Raw genomic sequence first — 19257 nt, forward strand, 5'->3', positions numbered from 1 at the left:
CAGCATATTTGCATATGAAAAGAGCAAATTTGGTTCAAAACACTGTTGTCTGTATCAGAAGACTCCCATTCTCCAGCCCGTCCCCTGCTCCCCCCAGCTTCTCTCATTTCAATCCTCAGAAAATTCTGTTTTGTCCTGTTTTCATGAACACTACCTAGATGGCTGAGACTCCATTCTCAAGCAGTTGAAATAAAAACAAGCCTGTGCTCGTGTCTCTCCCGGTTTTGACCTCCCACGCTATATGATGTAAACCCCAAACTGGCCTGGCATCATCGCCTAGTAGTTTGTTCAGACTTGGCTCTCTGTGAGCATGCTCCAAATCCACGTTCCACTTCAGGAACGTGCGTGAGCTTTCTGCCCCTCTTTTGAGCAAGAACATGTATGCTGCTTAAGAAAGGATGAAAATGTTATTCCAAGAATGGAAGCTGTTCTCAACCCTTCATTCTTCTCTATTTCTTATTAAAGCAGTAACCTAACTTCTCACACAATTTCAATGACCACTTAAATAAAGGGTCTTCCAAGATGTGCGTCTCCTGTGTTGCCTTCCCACCTACCCTCTCTTGTTTTCAATATCCTTCAGTCACAGGAATTTCCCCTCAGGTATATTATTGATAACTAACACTAAATGTATCCAAAAGTAAGCTAAGTAGTTATCTGTGTATTTAAGCTCTGAAATACAAATAAAATATTAAAAGTTAAAAAAAAAAAAGAATGGAAGCTGGTCCCTCTGAATACTAAAAGAAATGTTGTGAGTCAGTGAATGGGAATCTGTAGTATTAGAACTAGGGTTGCAGAAGAGGAAGAAACACAGGCAACAACCTTAAATCTTATACCCGACCAGGGACCAAGATGACAATATTTTTCCAGAACTGCCAGTTTGACATAGGAGCCAATAGGGTTCCCGTTCAGGACAAGCATAGAGCCCATCAGTGGATCCAGCCGGGCACGTGGTTAGTGGGGAGGGGATGCTTCCTTGATTTACCTCTGAACCACAAGATGAGGCTAGCGTGGCTGGTGGAGACAGTTAATTACAGGAGTGGTGGCAGGAAAGTCAGAGCCTGAGTCACCAAGTGTGGATAGCTAAGAGAAGTGTGCTCAAAGTTGATGAACTCTAACTGAGGACACAAAACGATGTCCAGAAGGTACTTGGGAGTCTGAGGCAGAAAAAAAGGAAACTGGGACCTTAGAACATGACCTTCAGGGGTTGACAGTCTCCTGAGGGGCAGGAAGTAGGAAGCGCTCTGGAAGGCAGTTGTTTAAACTGGATGATTTCACACACAAAACACTGACTCATGGTCTGGGTTTCACCAAATCCTGCATGAGGCAACTTTCAGACACGCTTTCCTGAAGCAAAATGTTTCAGAAAAATTGTACTGTATATATTGCATCCAAGGGCTAAGTTTTAGAAGATGGTATTTAAATTAAGGTAATTTTTAAAATTTCAGTTATTTTTTCCCATAAATGTATTGGACTTGGTAGTTATATGTGGAATTAATAGTCTTTTGTGAAATTCCCACCCCTCTACTGTCAAATATTTTACAAGTAGATTTAAAGTATTAAATCAAAGCCATACATGGATAGATTAGGAAACAAGCAGGGGAAGGGAAGCATGAGAGGAATAGGTGGCTCTGGAGGGATGACTAGCCTCTCATTTCATTGTCTCTATCTAGAACATCCTTTGTGGAGGGGCAAGTTATCACTCCCTATTTCTCCTGAGTCCCTTGAGTCAATCATACGTGTGAGTTTTTTGTCGACAAAAGAAAACCTCAATATTCACGTTGAATACGGAGCTTTAAGGGTGTCAACTCTCCCATCATAAGACAGTTGACTCACAGGAAATAAAACAAGGTTGGTAGAGATAAGCTAAAGCTAGAAATGACTAGTGAACCAGGAGACATGACACAAGAGGAGAAAGACAGTGAGTCTGTGGGTGAGAAATCCACTGTGGACTAGCTTGAGGGCAGAAGGGGTCTAATTATTCAGAGCAAAATCCACAAGTTCAACCCCATGTGGAAATAGCGCAGCTTGAGAGTGGGAGAGCGCGATTCTAAGAGAAACCAAGTTTGAAGGAAGCAAAGAGCACACTTCTCAGAATATTGGGGATCTCCAAGGAGAGCCTCAAGCTTAGCAGAGCACCTGTGAGCTGAATGTAGAATGCTTCAGAGCCCTAGCTACACAGGAAGTTTCAGAACAAAGGAGCAGCTGTTTACACTACCCAAACTAAACTAGAGAAGAACCACCTTCGCAGCAATTCCAAGACATGTGGGAGACTAGGTAAGATAAGAATATGAGACACCTTCTGTTTGAAGGTCTCCCTGGCAGTTCTTTCTTGCTCTGTGTAGTAAACAGTCAAAGGCTCAGGGTCGTAGGTTCCAGTCCTGACCAGGTAACTTTGGATTTGTTATGGAATCTCGGTATCCTCCTCAGGAAATGAGGATGATAATTACAGTTATTCTCACTGAGTGCTTGTGAATATATGTGGGGAAAAAAGATTTGTTAATTTCCTAATGATGTATTAATAATGTACTTCTCCCTTTCATGTATATTAGCTCAAACACTCTGTGAAATAAGAATTATTATCTACAACTTACAGACAAGGAATCAGATTTTCAGAGAGGGTAACGGATTAACCCAGAACAGCATCATTATCATATCATTAATGAACAATATCATTAATGAACAATATCATTAAGCAATCATTTTACACCTAGCATCATTCTTAGTGCTTCAAGTACACTACCTTATTTAAGCTGCAAAACAACCCAGTCAAGATGAAATTGTTCAGAGCCACACAGGTAGCCAGTAGCAGGATGAGGATTCATATGCTCTCATGATGGCAGCCCAGCCCATGCTCTCAAACACTGCCCTTGTACTGCCTTCTCTCAGGGTTACACGTGGTGGGCTGAAATCTAGGCTCAAATCTCTGGACCTCAGTCCATTTCTCCTATTTTAGTTCCGTTATGCTTCTTGTTATTTGTGTATATATGTTCTGAACAGCATCTCTATAGGAAGATAGCTTGCTTCCTGATGCTATCATAGTACAGGAATCTGGAAGTTACTTTGTGAAGAATTTGGGGCATAAAGTTCTACACAGATAAGCAATTGTCAGCGATCTAGTCTAGTTACAGAACCCACTTGTTCAGCTTGGCCCATGACTGATTCTTCCTGTCAGTTCTCTCTAGATGAACCCCAAGGGCAGTCAGGCTCTGCCCTTCCTGATATAATTTGCTAACAACAAAATATCAACAGTTAAATGATTGTCTTCACTGAGAATACTGAAATGAATTGCTTTTTACAAACAATTGTGTTAGCGACAATTCCAAAACATTTCAAGGGCATTTCTAAACCTATAAATTTATTTTATGAAGAAACGTGAGTCATAAAGCAATGGCATTCATGCCTGCATTCAGTTCGTGGGTATGTACTGAATGTCTAAATGTGCCCAGCATGATTCGAGGTGACAGTTTCACAGCAGTGAGTAGGAAAGCAAGTTCTCTACTTTATGGAGCTTACAGTCTAGCAAGACATAAAGTTAAAAAAAGTAATAATTTAGTGAGCATTTTAAACAGGATGATTAAATTGAGAGTGTTGGGAGAAGCAAGAATCAGGAAAAGCTTCTCTGACGAGGTGACACCTGAGTTGTGATCTAAAACTTACCAAGGGGCCAGCTGAGGGGCGGGGACGGGGTTGGGGGGAGAACAAATGCCAAGACCCAAATGTTTGGCTTGTTTGAGAAGCAAAAAAGAAGACGAATGAGGTTGAGAGTAAGGCTGCAGAGTGAGCTGGAAGATCGGCACAGGTAAGGTGAGAAGGGCCTGCTGCCCAAGATCCTTGTAGAGTGTGGTAAGATATTTCAATTTTATTCCTTTTTCAAATTTTATTGGAGTCTAGTTGATTGACAGTGTTGTGTTAGTTTCAGGTGTACAGCACAGTGATTCAGTTATACATACATATATATTCATTCTTTTTCAGATTCTTTTCCCATAGAGGTTATTATAGACTGTTGAGTAGAGTGCCCTGTGCTAGACAGTAGGTTCTTGCTTATTTTATATATAGTAGTGTGTGCATGTTAATCCCAAGCTCCTAATTTATTCCTCCCCCTACATCCCCCTTTGGTAACCATAAGTGTGTTTTCAAAATCTATGAATCTGTTTCTGTTTTGTAAATCAGTTCATTTATATCATTTAAAAAATATCAGATTCCACACGTGTGATATCATATGATATTTGTATACCTCTGTCGATTTTATTCTAAGTGAAATGGAAGCCATGGAAGGATTTTAACTAGGGAAGTAAGGAAATCCCAATTATATTTTTAAATTATTTATTCTGGCTCTCCCATCAGGAAGGGGGTGTGAAGGGGTAAGAGGCAGATGCAAGCAGACCTAGGAGGACTCCCTTAACCGGCTCAGGTGAGAGCCGACAGCGGCTGAGAATTGAACGATATCGGTGGCAACGGATAGAGGTGATCAAATTCAGAATACACTTTGTACATAGAAAGTATAGGACCTGAAGATGGATTTGACATGAGGTGAGGGGAAAAGAAGTATCAAGAAAGAGTTAAGAGTTTGAGGATTTGCATAACAGAAGGGATGGTGATGTATTTTAAGGCGATGTATATCATTGGGGAAATAAAATGTTTGGGAGGGACAGGAAATGGGAAACAAGAAATCAGGTTTTAACTACCTTGAGTTTAAAACCCCTCCTAGGAAGTCAAGTGTCTTGAGCAAATGACACTGTGGAGTTGAGAGGAGAGCAAGGATCAACATTCCAGATGAAGCGAGCGCTCCAAGGACCTGATCCTAAGATCTGAGGGTTTACCTCTCAGACACAGAATTAAAGATACAACGAGACATATAAAAATGAGGGAGAATTCCACTTAAAAGCCTTGGTCTTAAAGGTGTGTTCCCTTCTCATGAATCTTCCTTGATTTACTTTTAAGTCCAGGATATTTCTTCCCCCTTCACAGCAAAATAACCTTTGGGGTCTGAAAGAGCCAAAAGTGCATTTTTCTTCTTTCATTCTCGGATGTCGCACAAGCCACAGTGTCGAAGAGAATGGGCTCTAGAGTGAGCCTGTGGGATGCAAATCTCAACTCCTCAGCCTCTCCATAATCCAGTTTCCAAAATGTAGATAATAATGGTGCCTAATCAGAGTTATTGTGAGGATGAGATGAGATAAAATTGGTAAGGTACTTATTTAAGAGCCTGGAACATAATAAATATACAATAAATGTTTGCTATCCTTAAAAAAAAAAGACCTCCTAGACAAGCAAGTGGAGATATTTACTAGCCAGTTGAAAAAGGGAGGAGGGAGATTATCATACTAAGTGGTAAGACAGAAAAAGACAAGTATCGTATGATATTGCTTATATGGGGAATCTAAAAAAATGATAGAAACAAACTTATTTACAAAACAAAAACAGACTCACAGACATAGAGAACAAACGTATGGTTACCAAAGCAGAAAGGAGTGGGGAAGGATAAATTAGGAGTTTGGGATTAACAGATACATACCACTATATATAAAATAGATAACCAACAAGGATCTAATGTATAGCACAGAGAACTATACTCAATATCTTGTAATAACCTATAATGCAAAAGAATCTGAAAAAAGAGTATATATATATTTTTCAGATTCTTTTCCATATATATATATTAAACTGAATCACTTTGCTGTACACCTGAACCTAACACAAAATTGTAAATCAATTACACTTCAAGAAAAAAAAAAAGAAAAAAAAACCAAGAAAAGTGAAGGCGAGAGTTACAAATTTTGGAGACAAAGACCCGTAAATATTCTTTAAAGCCCATAGACTTTGAAACTGCTTAGAGCAAGAGGGTGTTTAAGTTTCGTGAGTATTAGGATAAAACTGATATTCTGAATTTGAACAAGTTTTGACCTGGGAATACCTCTTGTGTTCAGACTGACTTCTGCCACCTTACCCCTGTAGATGACAGCCAAGAGCCATGTCCTTGTCATGGTCAAGTAGAGGGAATGGAGGAGTGAGGGGCAGAGCACTTGAACAGGTTTGGGCTTTGCTATACCAGAAACACGAGCACGGGCAAGTCACTCAACCCATCTGACAGTCAGTTTCTGCTGTTGTAAAATGGGGAGAGCACCACCATTGCCAACTGTGAAAGGTCAAAGCTCAAGTAAGAAGCATTTGGGAAAAGACTGCTCTGTACAGTGGACGTGGGATGGGACTTTTCTTTAATCCCACGTTCCACTCTACTAGGTTTCTTCCCCGCGGCTTGGTTCCCAGGTAGCCTTAGATACATTTGCATGCCATCTGCTTGACAAGAAGCCCCACTGACAAATTTCAGCCACACAGACAACAGCATCAGGGGACCTCGCTCCCTCATAACCTCGGTGGCTTCCTAATGAACAAAGCTGCTAGGCAGGGCTTCCCTGGTAGCGCAGGGGTTGAAAGTCCGCCTGCCGATGCAGGGGACGCGGGTTCTTGCCCCGGTCCAGGAAGATCCCACATGCCGCGGAGCGTCTGGGCCCATGAGCCATGGCCGCTGAGCCTGCGCGTCCGGAGCCTGTGCTCCGCAACGGGAGAGGCCACAACAGTGAGAGGCCCGTGTAATGCAAAAAAAAAAAAAAAAAAAAAAAAGAAAGAAAGAAAAGTGAAAGCTGCTAGGCAGTCCTGATTCCTCAATTACCCACAAGTAGCAACAGATGTTGCAAAGGTAGGCCTGTTCCAGTGACCAGCACTCTCAGTGATTAGACAATGGAGGAAAGAAAGTAATTAGGTGAATCACACACAAAGAGAAATAAACTGGATGGGGCATGTTGATCGTTGATGAAAGACAGATAAACAAGGTGTGAACATTTAAAAAAAAAAAACCTCTAATTTAACAAGTAATTAGCTAAACCCATGTGGAAAAATCAATTTAGGCCTCCCTTAACTAAATGTTCCTGTGGTATATTATTCAGAAAGAAATGGGAACAGAAGAATAGATATAATTTATTGCAACGAAATTCAGTTAAATGGTACACTCCTAGCAAAGGGGAAGTGAGGCAAAAAGAGAGGTTTGTTCTCTTATATACTTTTCACTTATTAACTGATGTCATGTATCTCAACCTCCTGAAGAATGCCAAGCTAGAATTTAGACCAGTAGCAATAAAAACAGCTACGTTCCAGAGGGAGCACACATTAAATCTTGAGTCGCCAGAAAACACTACCCACACGACAGACCTGTTAAGAAGCTCTAATTGGTTCACTTTCTCTTCCTTCAATTAAATCTCTATCTCAGCAGTACAAAAACGTGACACAGGTCTTAGATAACCTTTTATTGTCTACCTCCCTCCAATCCTGTACTTTTAATAATCAGCCACAAGGAACATGGCCTTTGGAATTCAAAACCTACATTTCTCCACTCCCGTCTTTACGCCCTTGGGCAAGTGACTAACCTGTGAAACAGGTATAGTGAGAAGCACCTAGCTGGTCTGTTCTAAGATCAGAGATAAAATGTGAAAAGACACATTGGGAAGATTCTTGTGTCTGCAAACTCTGCATAGGGAGGCAATTGTCAGGGGCACAGCATAGCTACAGATTTTGCTGTGTCCCACTCAGCATGGTCTGAGCCTTCTCTGAGTTTCATCTAGTTTAGCCCCAAAGCCAGTAGGACTCTATACCTGGCACTTAGGAGTTCAATAAGTGATAGCAATTATCATGCACAAAAATTCAGTGCCAAGACCCCTTTTCAAAACAGTACTCAGTGAGTATGACAAAGTGATTTACCCAAGGTTAAATCCAAAATAGCAAAGGCTAACCAATCGTTAGGTATATGTCAGATACCAGTTTAAAGGTTTTCTGTATATTAATTCGTTTAATCCTAACAAGAACCATATAAGGTAGATACTGATCCCCTTCCTGTTTTACAGAGAAGAAAATAGGGAGTCAGAGACATTGTGTCATTTTTCCAAGGCTGCCTGTCCAGGTAGTAACAAAGGCATTGTTAAAATTCTAGAGTAGTCTTCACACTCCCATCTCTTAGCTATATTGCCTCCTCACTCAGATTGTAGACTGATGAGCCTGAAATGCAAAACTACTGTCTATTATTTTGGTCGTAGTGATAAACTGTTGTTCTGAAAAACATCTCTTCAAAAGTATTGCTAGTTACCTGATGCTGTCAACATTGAGATAGCTCCAAGAAAGACACGTCAGGCAGATTCTTGTGTCTGCAAGCTCTGCATAGGTAGGCAATTGTCAGGGACACAGCATGGCTACAGAGTCTGCCATGTCTAGCTTAGCATGGCCTGAGCCTTCCCTGAGTTTCATCTATTGCTAGCTTAGCACCAAAGCCAGTAAGACTCAATTCTTCCTGATACCCAAATACAATCTGCAAGCACTAGAATAATGTTGAAAGACTTGTGTTTATTTAGAATTTTAAAACAAGTTTCTCATGTATGTGCAACAACTGTAAAATACTGCAAGAAGATTTCTAGAGCCTTGATTTATTTTTAGAGTGGGATTATAAGTAATAAAGAGGAAAATGTAAATGAGCATTAAATTCATCACCTTAGGAAATGAGCTGTAGGATTTTCTTTCATGTAGTTTGCTACTCCCTTTGCCTGAATTGTCTCTTGTGTTCCTTCTAAACCAGCTGAAATCCTGCCCATCCTTCCAAACCTGGTCCAAATGCCACTTCCTCTGAGATGTTTTTTCTGATGCCACCGTTTTTTATATATATATATTTATATTTATATATTTTTTATTTTTTTTTTTTATTTTTTTGCGGTACGCGGGCCTCTCACTGTTGTGGCCTCTCCCATTGCAGAGCACAGGCTCTGGACGCTCAGGCTCAGCGGCCATGGCTCACGGGCCCAGCTGCTCCGCGGCATGTGGGATCCTCCCAGACCGAGGCACAAACCCTTGTCCCCTGCATCGGCAGGCGGACTCTCAACCACTGCGCCACCAGGAAGCCCCACAGTTATATTTAATCACTGCTTGCTCAGTACTTCCGTAGTTCTTGGCTTATGTCTTTATTTTGCCCTTATCACAATCTACCTGGTCTGATAGTTTGTCTCTACCATGTCCTGGAAATTCTTGAAAAGCAGGAATCAAGAAGGAGGGAGGACAGCCTGATGGTTAAAAGCAGGAGTTCAGATCAGACAAAACTCAGCTTGGATGCTGACTCTGTCACTCAACTTCCATAAGATCTTTGGAAAGTTGATCATTGGGAATCTTAGATTTTTTCATCTTTCCATTGAAGATAATATGGGTGAGTTTGTTCTGTACTCAGATTCCTGGGTTCAAATCTTAGGTTCATAACTTTACTTGTTTATGTCTAAGTACCCTTTCCTATAAGACAAAGATGATAATAGAGAATTTATCTCATAATGAAATTCTGAGAATTAAAGTAATTAGTTTATGTAAATTATTTAGAACGTCTGGTGAACAAACAAGCACTCAGTAAATGTTAGCTCCTTTAATATTATCCTGTAGAATTGTGGTAAGGAAAACATGGCATCCTGTTTGTAAAGAGATAAGCACATAGTAGATGCTCAAAAAATGGTAGCTATTACTGTGATTTCCCAGTACTTTACACTGTAAGAATAAAGAAAATGGCAATCAGCGTATAATGAGCAAAAACATAGAGCAAGCACATTCTTAGCAGTTGTTTCTCTGGTTGCTTGAAAATCATCTTGCAGCTTATATGATGAAGTATTTCATACAGTACTTTTATCAATAGGTTAAATACAAAAATATACCGCTGTGCTCAGTATTCCCTTAAGTTTGCCTATGATACCACGTAGAGGGTAAAAATACTAAAGAAGATATAATAAAATCTTCCATTCTCCCATTGGAGCTTTAAAAAAGTCAGAGCTTTATGATCACTTATGAAAACAGATCAGCAGGAGAGTAGAAGTGTGAACACAGGAGAAAACTGGCAAGTTTAGCCTCCTCAGATTTTGTTTTCTTTTCCAGAAACATATAAAACAATGGCTGATTTATAGCAATTCATAAAGTATGAATGGATGTGACAGGCAGGTTAATGAAGGCCTTAGCATTCTATAAAAGCAGTGTCTATAAAGAGATGAGACAGTTTTTGTGCAGCTTGTCCGTTTGGGCGTACTTTATACACATTTTCAAATTCTAAACAGAAAACTGATCACATGATTTACATGACTTTTTTTTTCCTAGCTGGGTTACTAGAAATATTGTGGCTGTATATATAAAATCTAAAATCAGTACACAAAGTCACATATATGCTCCAACAGAACAAAGAACAAAGCATTTAGAATCAGCATTCTTCTTGTGCTTACTGAAAGTCACTCTAATATTTGAAGTAACCTACCCAAGGACGTCTTGCCATTATACCATAACGTAATGTTGCGATAGAACTGAATTTTAATCACTGAATTCTAGGCTGGTACACATCATTTACCTGGTACAGGTATATAGTGGGTTGCATGCCCACAGACTTTTTAAAGTCTCTATTTCCATAGAGAAAACAGTTTCTACAAGGGTGTACTTCAATTTGTTTATTTAGTCACATTATGTATGGCAGAACTGACATGGCTTACAGAGTGAATGTGAAGTAATTTCCTATAAAGCACTTGGAATTACTGATTTTTCAGTATATACCACGATTCCAAAGGACCAGGAAGTAGATGAATCAAGACTCCTATTGAAGAGCACAGTTTTTATTTCCTCTTCTAGGAAGACAAGATGGCTGGCTTCTTATACATAACTTGGTGTAATAAAAATAAGTATTTATTGCACGCCTTTCTGTGTCTGTGTTTTCTGAATTTGGAGTATTTATCTTGTTCCAAGCACCAAGCGTCTGCTTCTGCTGCTCTCCTGGTCTAAAATGTGATTCCTCCTTTCCTCTACCTGTTCTAATGTTGCTTTCCTCCTTCAAAAACTCGCTTTAGTTAGTCTTCCTTGGAAAGCCTTTCCTGACCACTCCTCCTCATACTAGTTTGATCCTTTACACCATCTCTCATATTCTTAGAGACCCTGAAAAATAGCTTAGCGTTTAAGGATCTTTTTAACCACTTCAGGAGTCTTAGTTTGATCTCTCTACTTATACTATGAGTTAACTGAAGGCAAAGAGCAAAATTTTACTCCTTCAAATATGCCCCCTTTCTTGTTCAGCTTTTCTAGGTATTTATTTAAACAAACAAACACCACTTGATCATGACATTTATATGGGCACATTGAAGATATTTTAAAAGATATAACAAAATATAACAAAAGAAATAAAAACTGTACCAAGTTGTGAGAACCATGGTTAAAGACACTCATGCCTAGTCTTCCAATCTTGTTCTTTTGTACACAAATACTGTTAACACAGTTAAGTAAGGGTTATGCTGTACAAGCAGTTTGTTATCCTGCTTTGACAACTCTTATATTCCCCTGTTTGATGAAATATCCTTTTGAAAGATGATTTTTTAATGACGGAATAGTTTTCCATCTTAAGAATCTATGTTTCACTATAAAAATTAAACAACATGTGCTGATTGACTCTGAGCTGGGGATGAAATACAGTGGCTTAAACTTCCCCTTTATCTATCCTGACTTTGAAGCATTAGGAAAAGAAAGTCAAGAAATGAGATGGGAAAACAGAAATCAAGAGAGATAACTCTCTGAAAATGTATGACCACTTTACAGAGATAACTGCGATATATTTCTGCATTGCTTATTATTGATTGTTATCTGATATAATTTTCACGATATTACTAAGAAAATTATAGCAGTTAATATAGATTTATTGATTTTAGAGAAAACTGAAAGAAAAAGTAAGGATCTGTTAAATAATTTGAACCTCAGATTAGTCTTATTTTATGTACTAATAAAATCTATAGGGGAGGAATTGATCCATTTTCAATTCCAGGGGAAAAAGTCTCAGGAAAAATTCATTCCATAAATTTATGTACTGATTCTTAAAAGATAAATCAGCTTCACACAAGGGAAAGGATCTAACAATCAGTTGGCTTTGAATCTCATCTCTCTCTATCCTTTACTCACTAGAGTCTTGGCATCACCCACACACCAGGGCTGATCCTATTGTTCAGAGGTGAGGTACAGGTGAGGGAGACTAGAAGAGGCCATGGGAGTAGGGATCTCACTGGCTCAGCCCATCTTCTATCTTACTACTGTCCTAATCTGACCTTGGCATTCCAGTAGCCCAGCAAATGGTCCTTCACTATTTGCCATTTCCCCTTTTACTACGAGCCCAGATCAGCTCATAGCTTGGTTTCATGCCTGGTCAAACCAGCAACCTGATTGACTATCCTTGAACCCTAGTATTTCCATTCTTAAAACCCTATTACCTACTGTGCAAGTATCTACTATAGCCTGCCCCCTCCTGCTGGGAAAGTCAACTGTTTTTTTTTAAAAAAACCTTTTTTTTAAATTGAAGTATAGTTAATTTACAATGTTGTGTTAGTTTCAGATGTACAGCAAAGTGATTCAGTTCTATATATCTATAACTATATCCATTCTTTTTCGGATTCTTTTCCATTATGGGTTATTATAAGATATTGAATATAGTTCCCCATGCTATACAGTAGGTCCTTATTGTTTATTTATTTTATTTATATTAGTGTGTATATGTTAATCCCAAATTCTGAATTTATCTCCCCTGCTTTGGTAACCATAAGTTTTTCGATGTCTGTGAGTCTATTTCTGCTTTGTAAATAAGTTCATTTGTATCATTTTTTAAGATTTCACATGTAAGTGATACATGATCTTTGTCTTTGTCTGACTTACTTCACTTAATATGAATCTCTAGGTACATCCAAGTTGCTGCAAATGGCATTATTTCATTCTTTTTTATGGCTGAGTATATTCCATTGTATACATATATACCACATCTTTTTTATCCATTCGTCTGTCAATGGGCATTTAGGTTGCTTCCATGTCTTGACTATTGTAAGTAGTGCTGCAATGAATATTGGGGTCCATGTGTCTTTCTGAATTAGAGTTTTCTCCAGATATATGCCCAGGAGTGGGATTGCAGGATCATATGGCAACTCTACTTTTAGTTTTTAAAGGAAACTCCATCCTGTTCTCCATAGTGATTGCACCAGTTTACATTCCCAGCAACAGTGTAGGATGGTTCCCTTTCCTCCACACCCTCGCCAGCATTTATTATTTGTAGACTTTTTGATAATGGCCATTCTGACTGGTGTGAGGTGATACCTCATGGTAGTTTTGATTTGCATTTGTCTAATAATTAGCAATATTGAGCATCTTTTCATGTGCCTATTGGCCATCTGTATGTCTTCTTTGAAGAAATGTCTCCTAGGTCTTCTGCCCATTTTTTGATTGGGTTGTTTGTTTTTTGGGTGTTTTTTTTGATATTAAGTTGAATGAGCTATTTGTATATTTAGGTCTTCTGCCCATTTTTTGATTGGGTTGTTTGTTTTTTGGGTGTTTTTTTTTGATATTAAGTTGAATGAGCTATTTGTATATTTTGGAAGTTAATCCCTTGTCAGTCGCATCATTTGCAAATATTTTCTCCCATTCTGTAGGTTGTCTTCTTGTTCACCTGGATCTTACATTTAGTATGGATACTTTCCAAATCAGCATCTGCAACATGCATAAGTCCCTTTGGACACAAAGAGGCCTTCCTTGACCCTCTATATTCAAAATAGTCCCTCTGAAATGTAAACTTTTTTTGATAGTTGATTATATTAAGGAATTTTTATCAATATTTTTAGGACTAATAAAGGTATTGTGGTTATGTTTTGAAAAAAAACTGAACAAAAACAAAAACAGTCCTTCTGTTCCCCAAGTCAACTACCTCTTCCCCAGGCACATTCTAGATAGTCACCCTGTTTCTGTCTACATAGAACTTAACACTACCTGAAATTATTTATAAGTTTTCTATGCTCCTAATACACTTTAGATGAGTGAATTACTTGCACTTGTTAAGGATTTCACGCCAGCCTCCACGTCCCCACATTCCTATCATAATCGACACCGAGGCTGTTGACACGTATAAAATGTGCGTTTTGATGTACTCTGTGTCTGGCTTCCAGTAGGTATCAGTCATCGACGTGTAAGTTATTTAAAGAATGTGACTTCACAGTGTCAAATAAAAAACACAAGAACCACATGTACACACACATGCCATTCCCTCCTGTGCACTAACACGCATTAGTGACTATTGCCTTGGATTTATGGTATGTGTGGTGTCCATATAAAAATACAAAAATATATTCTTCTAAGTATTCTATTGACTTTGGAGATAGTAAATGGAGGCATGACAATAAACATTGTAAGCATAATCAGGAGAATAAACTTAAGAAATAGTTCGTAGGAATTTCTTTTCTTTCATATCTTTGTCAAATGACTCACCTCTATACATTTTCCACAGTGGTTTCAAGAAAGAAATGTTACCAGATTGTAAGAAATGATCCCTCTTCTTAAATGCCAGCTTTGTTGAAATGAAAACAATTTTATGAGACTGTAAACAAAATCTGTGTTCTTTTGGGTTTTTAATTATTTTTCTCTTTGTGAAAATAAGAAGAGTATCAATGTACTCAAGTGAAAATGAAAGACATGTGGAAGCAGAGTTGTACGTGTAAGAGTGAATTATATAATTTAAATGCAGTCAACCACTAGAAATACAGCTGACAATGGGCATGAGATACTCATTTTATCAGTACATGCTTCTCTTGTACTATTTTTAGCTGATTATTATCTACTTTATTTATATACAGCTTGCTCAATTGACTAAGCATTTCCTAACTCGTTTACTTAGATAAAGATGTAGCAGAGGAAAAAAAAAAAAAAAAGATGTAGCAGAGGAAATTCAGCAAGATATAATGATTTTACAGTGGCATATAGACAAGGCAGAGACAAATTCTGGATGGAATATAACTCATACAAAGCAATATGACACCTACAAAATTAGTGTGGCTGTTTTCCCAATTTAAAAAGCAAGGTTATTGAAACTCTCAATTTGTTTGAATACCTTGGTACAGAACTGATAATCAAATATTAAAAAAAATCAGTTGGATGGAGAAACAACAAGGTCCTACTGTATAGCACAGAGAACTATATTCAATATCCTGAGATAAACCATAATGGAAAAGAATATATAAAATATGTATATACATGTATAACTGAATCACTTTGCCATACAACAGAAATTAACACAACATTGTAAATCAACTATACTTCAATTTAAAAAATTCCCCCCCTGAAAAGAATTTAGTTGGAAAATTAGGTGGAAAAAAGTCTCTTACCTTGTTTGTGCCATTTTTTCCTAGATTTTTTTTTTTTTGTATTAAGATGCTTTGCTTTCTTTCTGATTAAATAAACATGCACATTCTTAAACGATGACAAAAATATTTAAGAAACTATTATTCTCTCATTTTTAATTATGAAGTGAAGTCAGCTATATAATAGGTGAAATCTTGAATAATTTGTGAGAGTAAAAAAACTCAAAGGAAAAAAGAGACAAAAATATATTGTAAAACCTACACGGGTTTAGCTGTGATCTCCTTGAAAGAGTAGTTTTTTCAAAAATTCTTCAAGAGATGGTACAGTTAAGGATCTTAAAGTGCTAAGAAACATAACAAACAGTTTGGAAACTACATCTTCCAGGATCAAGAACACAGTTCCCTGAAGATTCTAAATAACTTTCTTTTGTTTACTCGTCAGGCATTTCCTGCCATATGATAAAATAAAATTACCTGTTGTTAAGGATTCTACTGGGGCTTCCCTGGTGGCACAGTGGTTGAGAGTCCGCCTGCCGATGCTAGGGGATAGGGGTTCGTGCCCCGGTCCGGGAAGATCCCATGTGCCGCGGAGCGGCTGGGCCCGTGAGCCATGGCTGTTGAGCCTGCGCGTCCGGAGCCTGTGCTCCGCAATGGGAGAGGCCACAAAAGTGAGAAGCCCGCGTACCACGAAAAAAAAAAAAAAGAATTCTATTGTATTTTTTGAATAGATATGAAAAAAGAAAATTAAGGTTTGTTTTTTTAAATGGGAGGAATATTATTATGAATAAATTCTCAGAGCTGCTCATCTCTGAGATTACGATTCAAAGCCGGAAATGTAAGTGACGACAGCATTGTTCCCAAATTTGACTGTGCTTTCAAAAGAGTTAGTATAGTTAGGTCTTTGAACAAGATAAATAACTTTAATTGAAATAAAAGACAGGGGGAGGGGAAGGGTAAACTGGGACGAAGTGAGAGAGTGGCATGGACATATATACACTACCCAATGTAAAATAGATAGCAAGTGGGAAGCAGCTGCATAGCACAGGGAGATCAGCTTGGTGCTTTGGGACCACCAAGAGGGGTGGGATAGGGAGGGTGGGAGGGAGATGCAAGAGGGAGGGGATATGGGGATATATGTATACATATAGCTGATTCACTTTGTTATAAAGCAGAAACTAACACACCATTGTAAAGCAATTATACTCCAATAAAGATGTTAAAAAAAAAAAGAAATAATATACATAAGTATAAAAAAAAAGAAAAAGTATATATTAATTGTTTGGTGAGAGTTATGGGGTCTTCAAGGGTCCCCAAAGGGCAATTTAACTGGGAAAAAAAAGAAAGAAACAGAAGACAGGTATTTGGCCCAGGCATTCTGTCTCCATGTTTGACTAACAGCCTCCACTCCAATTGCTTCTGCCTAGTTCAGATTTCCCCTGTTCTCAGGATGCAAGTAAGAAAGCTTTCTCTGTGTTTTAAAATACACCAAATTAGTCTAACAAATCTTCATTTTTCAGAAGTCCTGCTAAAAAGGTAAAAAATGAATTTCTTCTCTTAAAAATAAAAGATGAGTAAATAAAGGCTCAAGTAGCAAGAGTCAAGTTGTCAGTGAGTCAAGAGGTGCCTAGGTCTTCTTTGCTACTTGGCTCCCTTTCTGAAACATGAATTCTTTCTATATCCGACAACATCTGAGAACTCTCTAGAAAAATGAATAAATAAAGTATAGCTTTATCAGTGGTTGTCAGGGATTACAGGAGAGAGGGGGATGAACAGTTAGAAGTCAGTGAACTTTTAGGACAGTGAAGATAATAAGTGTGATACTATAATGATGAATACATGTCTATACATTGTCCAAATCCGTAGAATGTATCACACCAAGAATGAATCCTAATGTAAACTACAGACTTTGGGTAATAATAATCTGTCACTGTAAGTTCATCAACTGTAACAACTGTACCACTCTGGCAGGGGATGTACTTTCTGTTCACATTTGATGTGAGCTTAAAACTGCTCGAAAAATAAAATCTATTAGAAAGAGAAAGAAAACAAAACCAAAAAATTATGATTATTTCTTTTCAATAAGTTATGGTTGAAAATGTAATATTTTGAGCAAAGGGTGTAAACTTGAAACCTATTTCATTATATAATGAAAAAGTATATTCCTAAAATAACTGGGACTTCAAACAACTAAAAACTACTGCAGATAGTGGATGTATATATTTCAATTTTCCCATAACTTTATAAAATATGTATATCAATATTTAAAGATTTGGATACCAAAATGTATCTGTATATGGAAATGAATACATGCATTTACAATTCTATAAAACTTCATACAAATAAAATGTAAAGATACTGGGGACCTTTCAAAATATTTCAGAACAGTGAGAGAGAGGGAAAAAAAACTCTCTCTGAATAGTTCATAGGAACCATATTTTTACCCCCTTTAAATACCATTTTGCAGCTAATTCCCTAATAGCACTTTGTAGTCATAGCTGATTCAAACACAAAGCAGCTTCCACTCACTAGCTAAGTAGTGGACCAGCCTCAGGGTACACATTTTTTTTTTAAACCAGTGATGTTTAAGCAAAAAAAAAATTGTATTGAAGTATAGTTGGTTTACAATATTGTAGGGGTGCCCATTTTTAATAATTCACCCTTGACAAAGTTACAAATTTCTACATGTGCCAGATCTTTAGAGTTGCTTAAGCAAGTTAAAGCTTTGAACTAAAATTAAACTCTCAAAGTCAAGGATCTGTCCACAACATCAAGATGGAAGAGTAAGGGGATTGGGACTTCCCTGGTGGCACAGTGGTTAAGAATCCGCCTGCCAATGCAGGGAACACAGGCTCGAGCCCTGGTCCAGGAAGATCCCACACGCTGCGGAGCAACTAAGCCCATGCGCCACAACTCCTGAGCCTGCGTTCTACAGCCCACGAGCCACAACTACTGAAGCCCACACACCGCAACTACTGAAGCCCATACGCCTAGATCCCGTGCTCTGCAACAAGAGAAGCCACTGCAATGAGAAGCCCACACACTGCAACGAAGAGTAGCCCCCACTCGCCGCAACTAGAGAAAGCCCGGGCCCAGCAACAAAGACCCAACGCAGCCAAAAATTAATTAATTAATTAATTAATTTTTAAAAAGAGTAAGGGGATATTTTTGAGTGAGTGAGACCGAAAGGGGGCATGAACCTTGTAAATGGTATAAAGGAGGATAAAGGAAAGCTCTACATGAGCCCAGTCTCCAGCCCAAGGAGTAGATAATTAGACACACGGATTTTGAGAAATGTTGACTAGCAACAAAATCGGGTCACTGTATTAGAATGAGTGCTGGGCACCAGATTTGTGGAGAGCAGACCTGACTGAGAGGCACAAACCCATCACCACCCATCACCATTGAGCCCTCAATCCTTGGGTCATGAGCTGACCTGCTCCACAGCTCAGATTCTTTACTAATAAATTGGGGAAAATAACACTTACCTTATAGAATGAAATTTTTTCACAGAACGATATTCATGAAAATTTATAAAATATATAATGATATAAGTAACGTATCTAAAGTTGTAAATTATAGGTACAAATGGCTTATTACATTAATAGCTATAAATAAATAAGATGGAATTTCTTACCAAGGATGAATTCCAGCTGAGGTTCATTTGGAGTCTTCTGAATACCTATGAATAATAGGAACAAATTCAGACTGAAGATATTTAACTCATTATGAAAATTATGTCAACATATATTACTTTCAGCCTGCCCAGTATGTATAAATGCATTACTTGGCAGAACAAATAAACTCAGTTAATCGTCCAGACATGTATATAAGGAGTCGGTTGTCAGGGCAGGACATAATATTTGTAGCAGAACTAGATATGACTACAGATTTGATTGACCTATTTAGCACCATGGCCATAAAAAACGCAAAAACATTGCTTTTGTAAGCCGCATGACAAATATAAAACATATTTTCAACTGTTTCTGTTTCTTTTGGATACATGTAGACAGAGATGGGACCTTCATAAAGGATGACCTCACCAAAGTCCTCTCTAACATAGATT

At 38.1% G+C, this 19257-nt stretch overlaps 1 protein-coding gene across 4 annotated transcripts in view; it reads right to left on the minus strand.

Moving 5' to 3' along the window:
• INPP4B (inositol polyphosphate-4-phosphatase type II B) overlaps window positions 1-19257 on the minus strand; it is a 487644-nt gene that overhangs the window by 331892 nt on the left and 136495 nt on the right. For all 4 annotated transcript variants that reach the window (XM_060012086.1, XM_060012084.1, XM_060012085.1 and 1 more), the window contains one exon: window positions 18829-18873. In XM_060012086.1, coding sequence (XP_059868069.1) covers window positions 18829-18873 — 45 coding nt within the window. The remainder of the gene's footprint in view (window positions 1-18828; window positions 18874-19257) is intronic.

Source organism: Delphinus delphis, chromosome 5 (assembly GCF_949987515.2).
Source record: "Delphinus delphis chromosome 5, mDelDel1.2, whole genome shotgun sequence".
Lineage (NCBI taxonomy): Eukaryota > Metazoa > Chordata > Mammalia > Artiodactyla > Delphinidae > Delphinus > Delphinus delphis.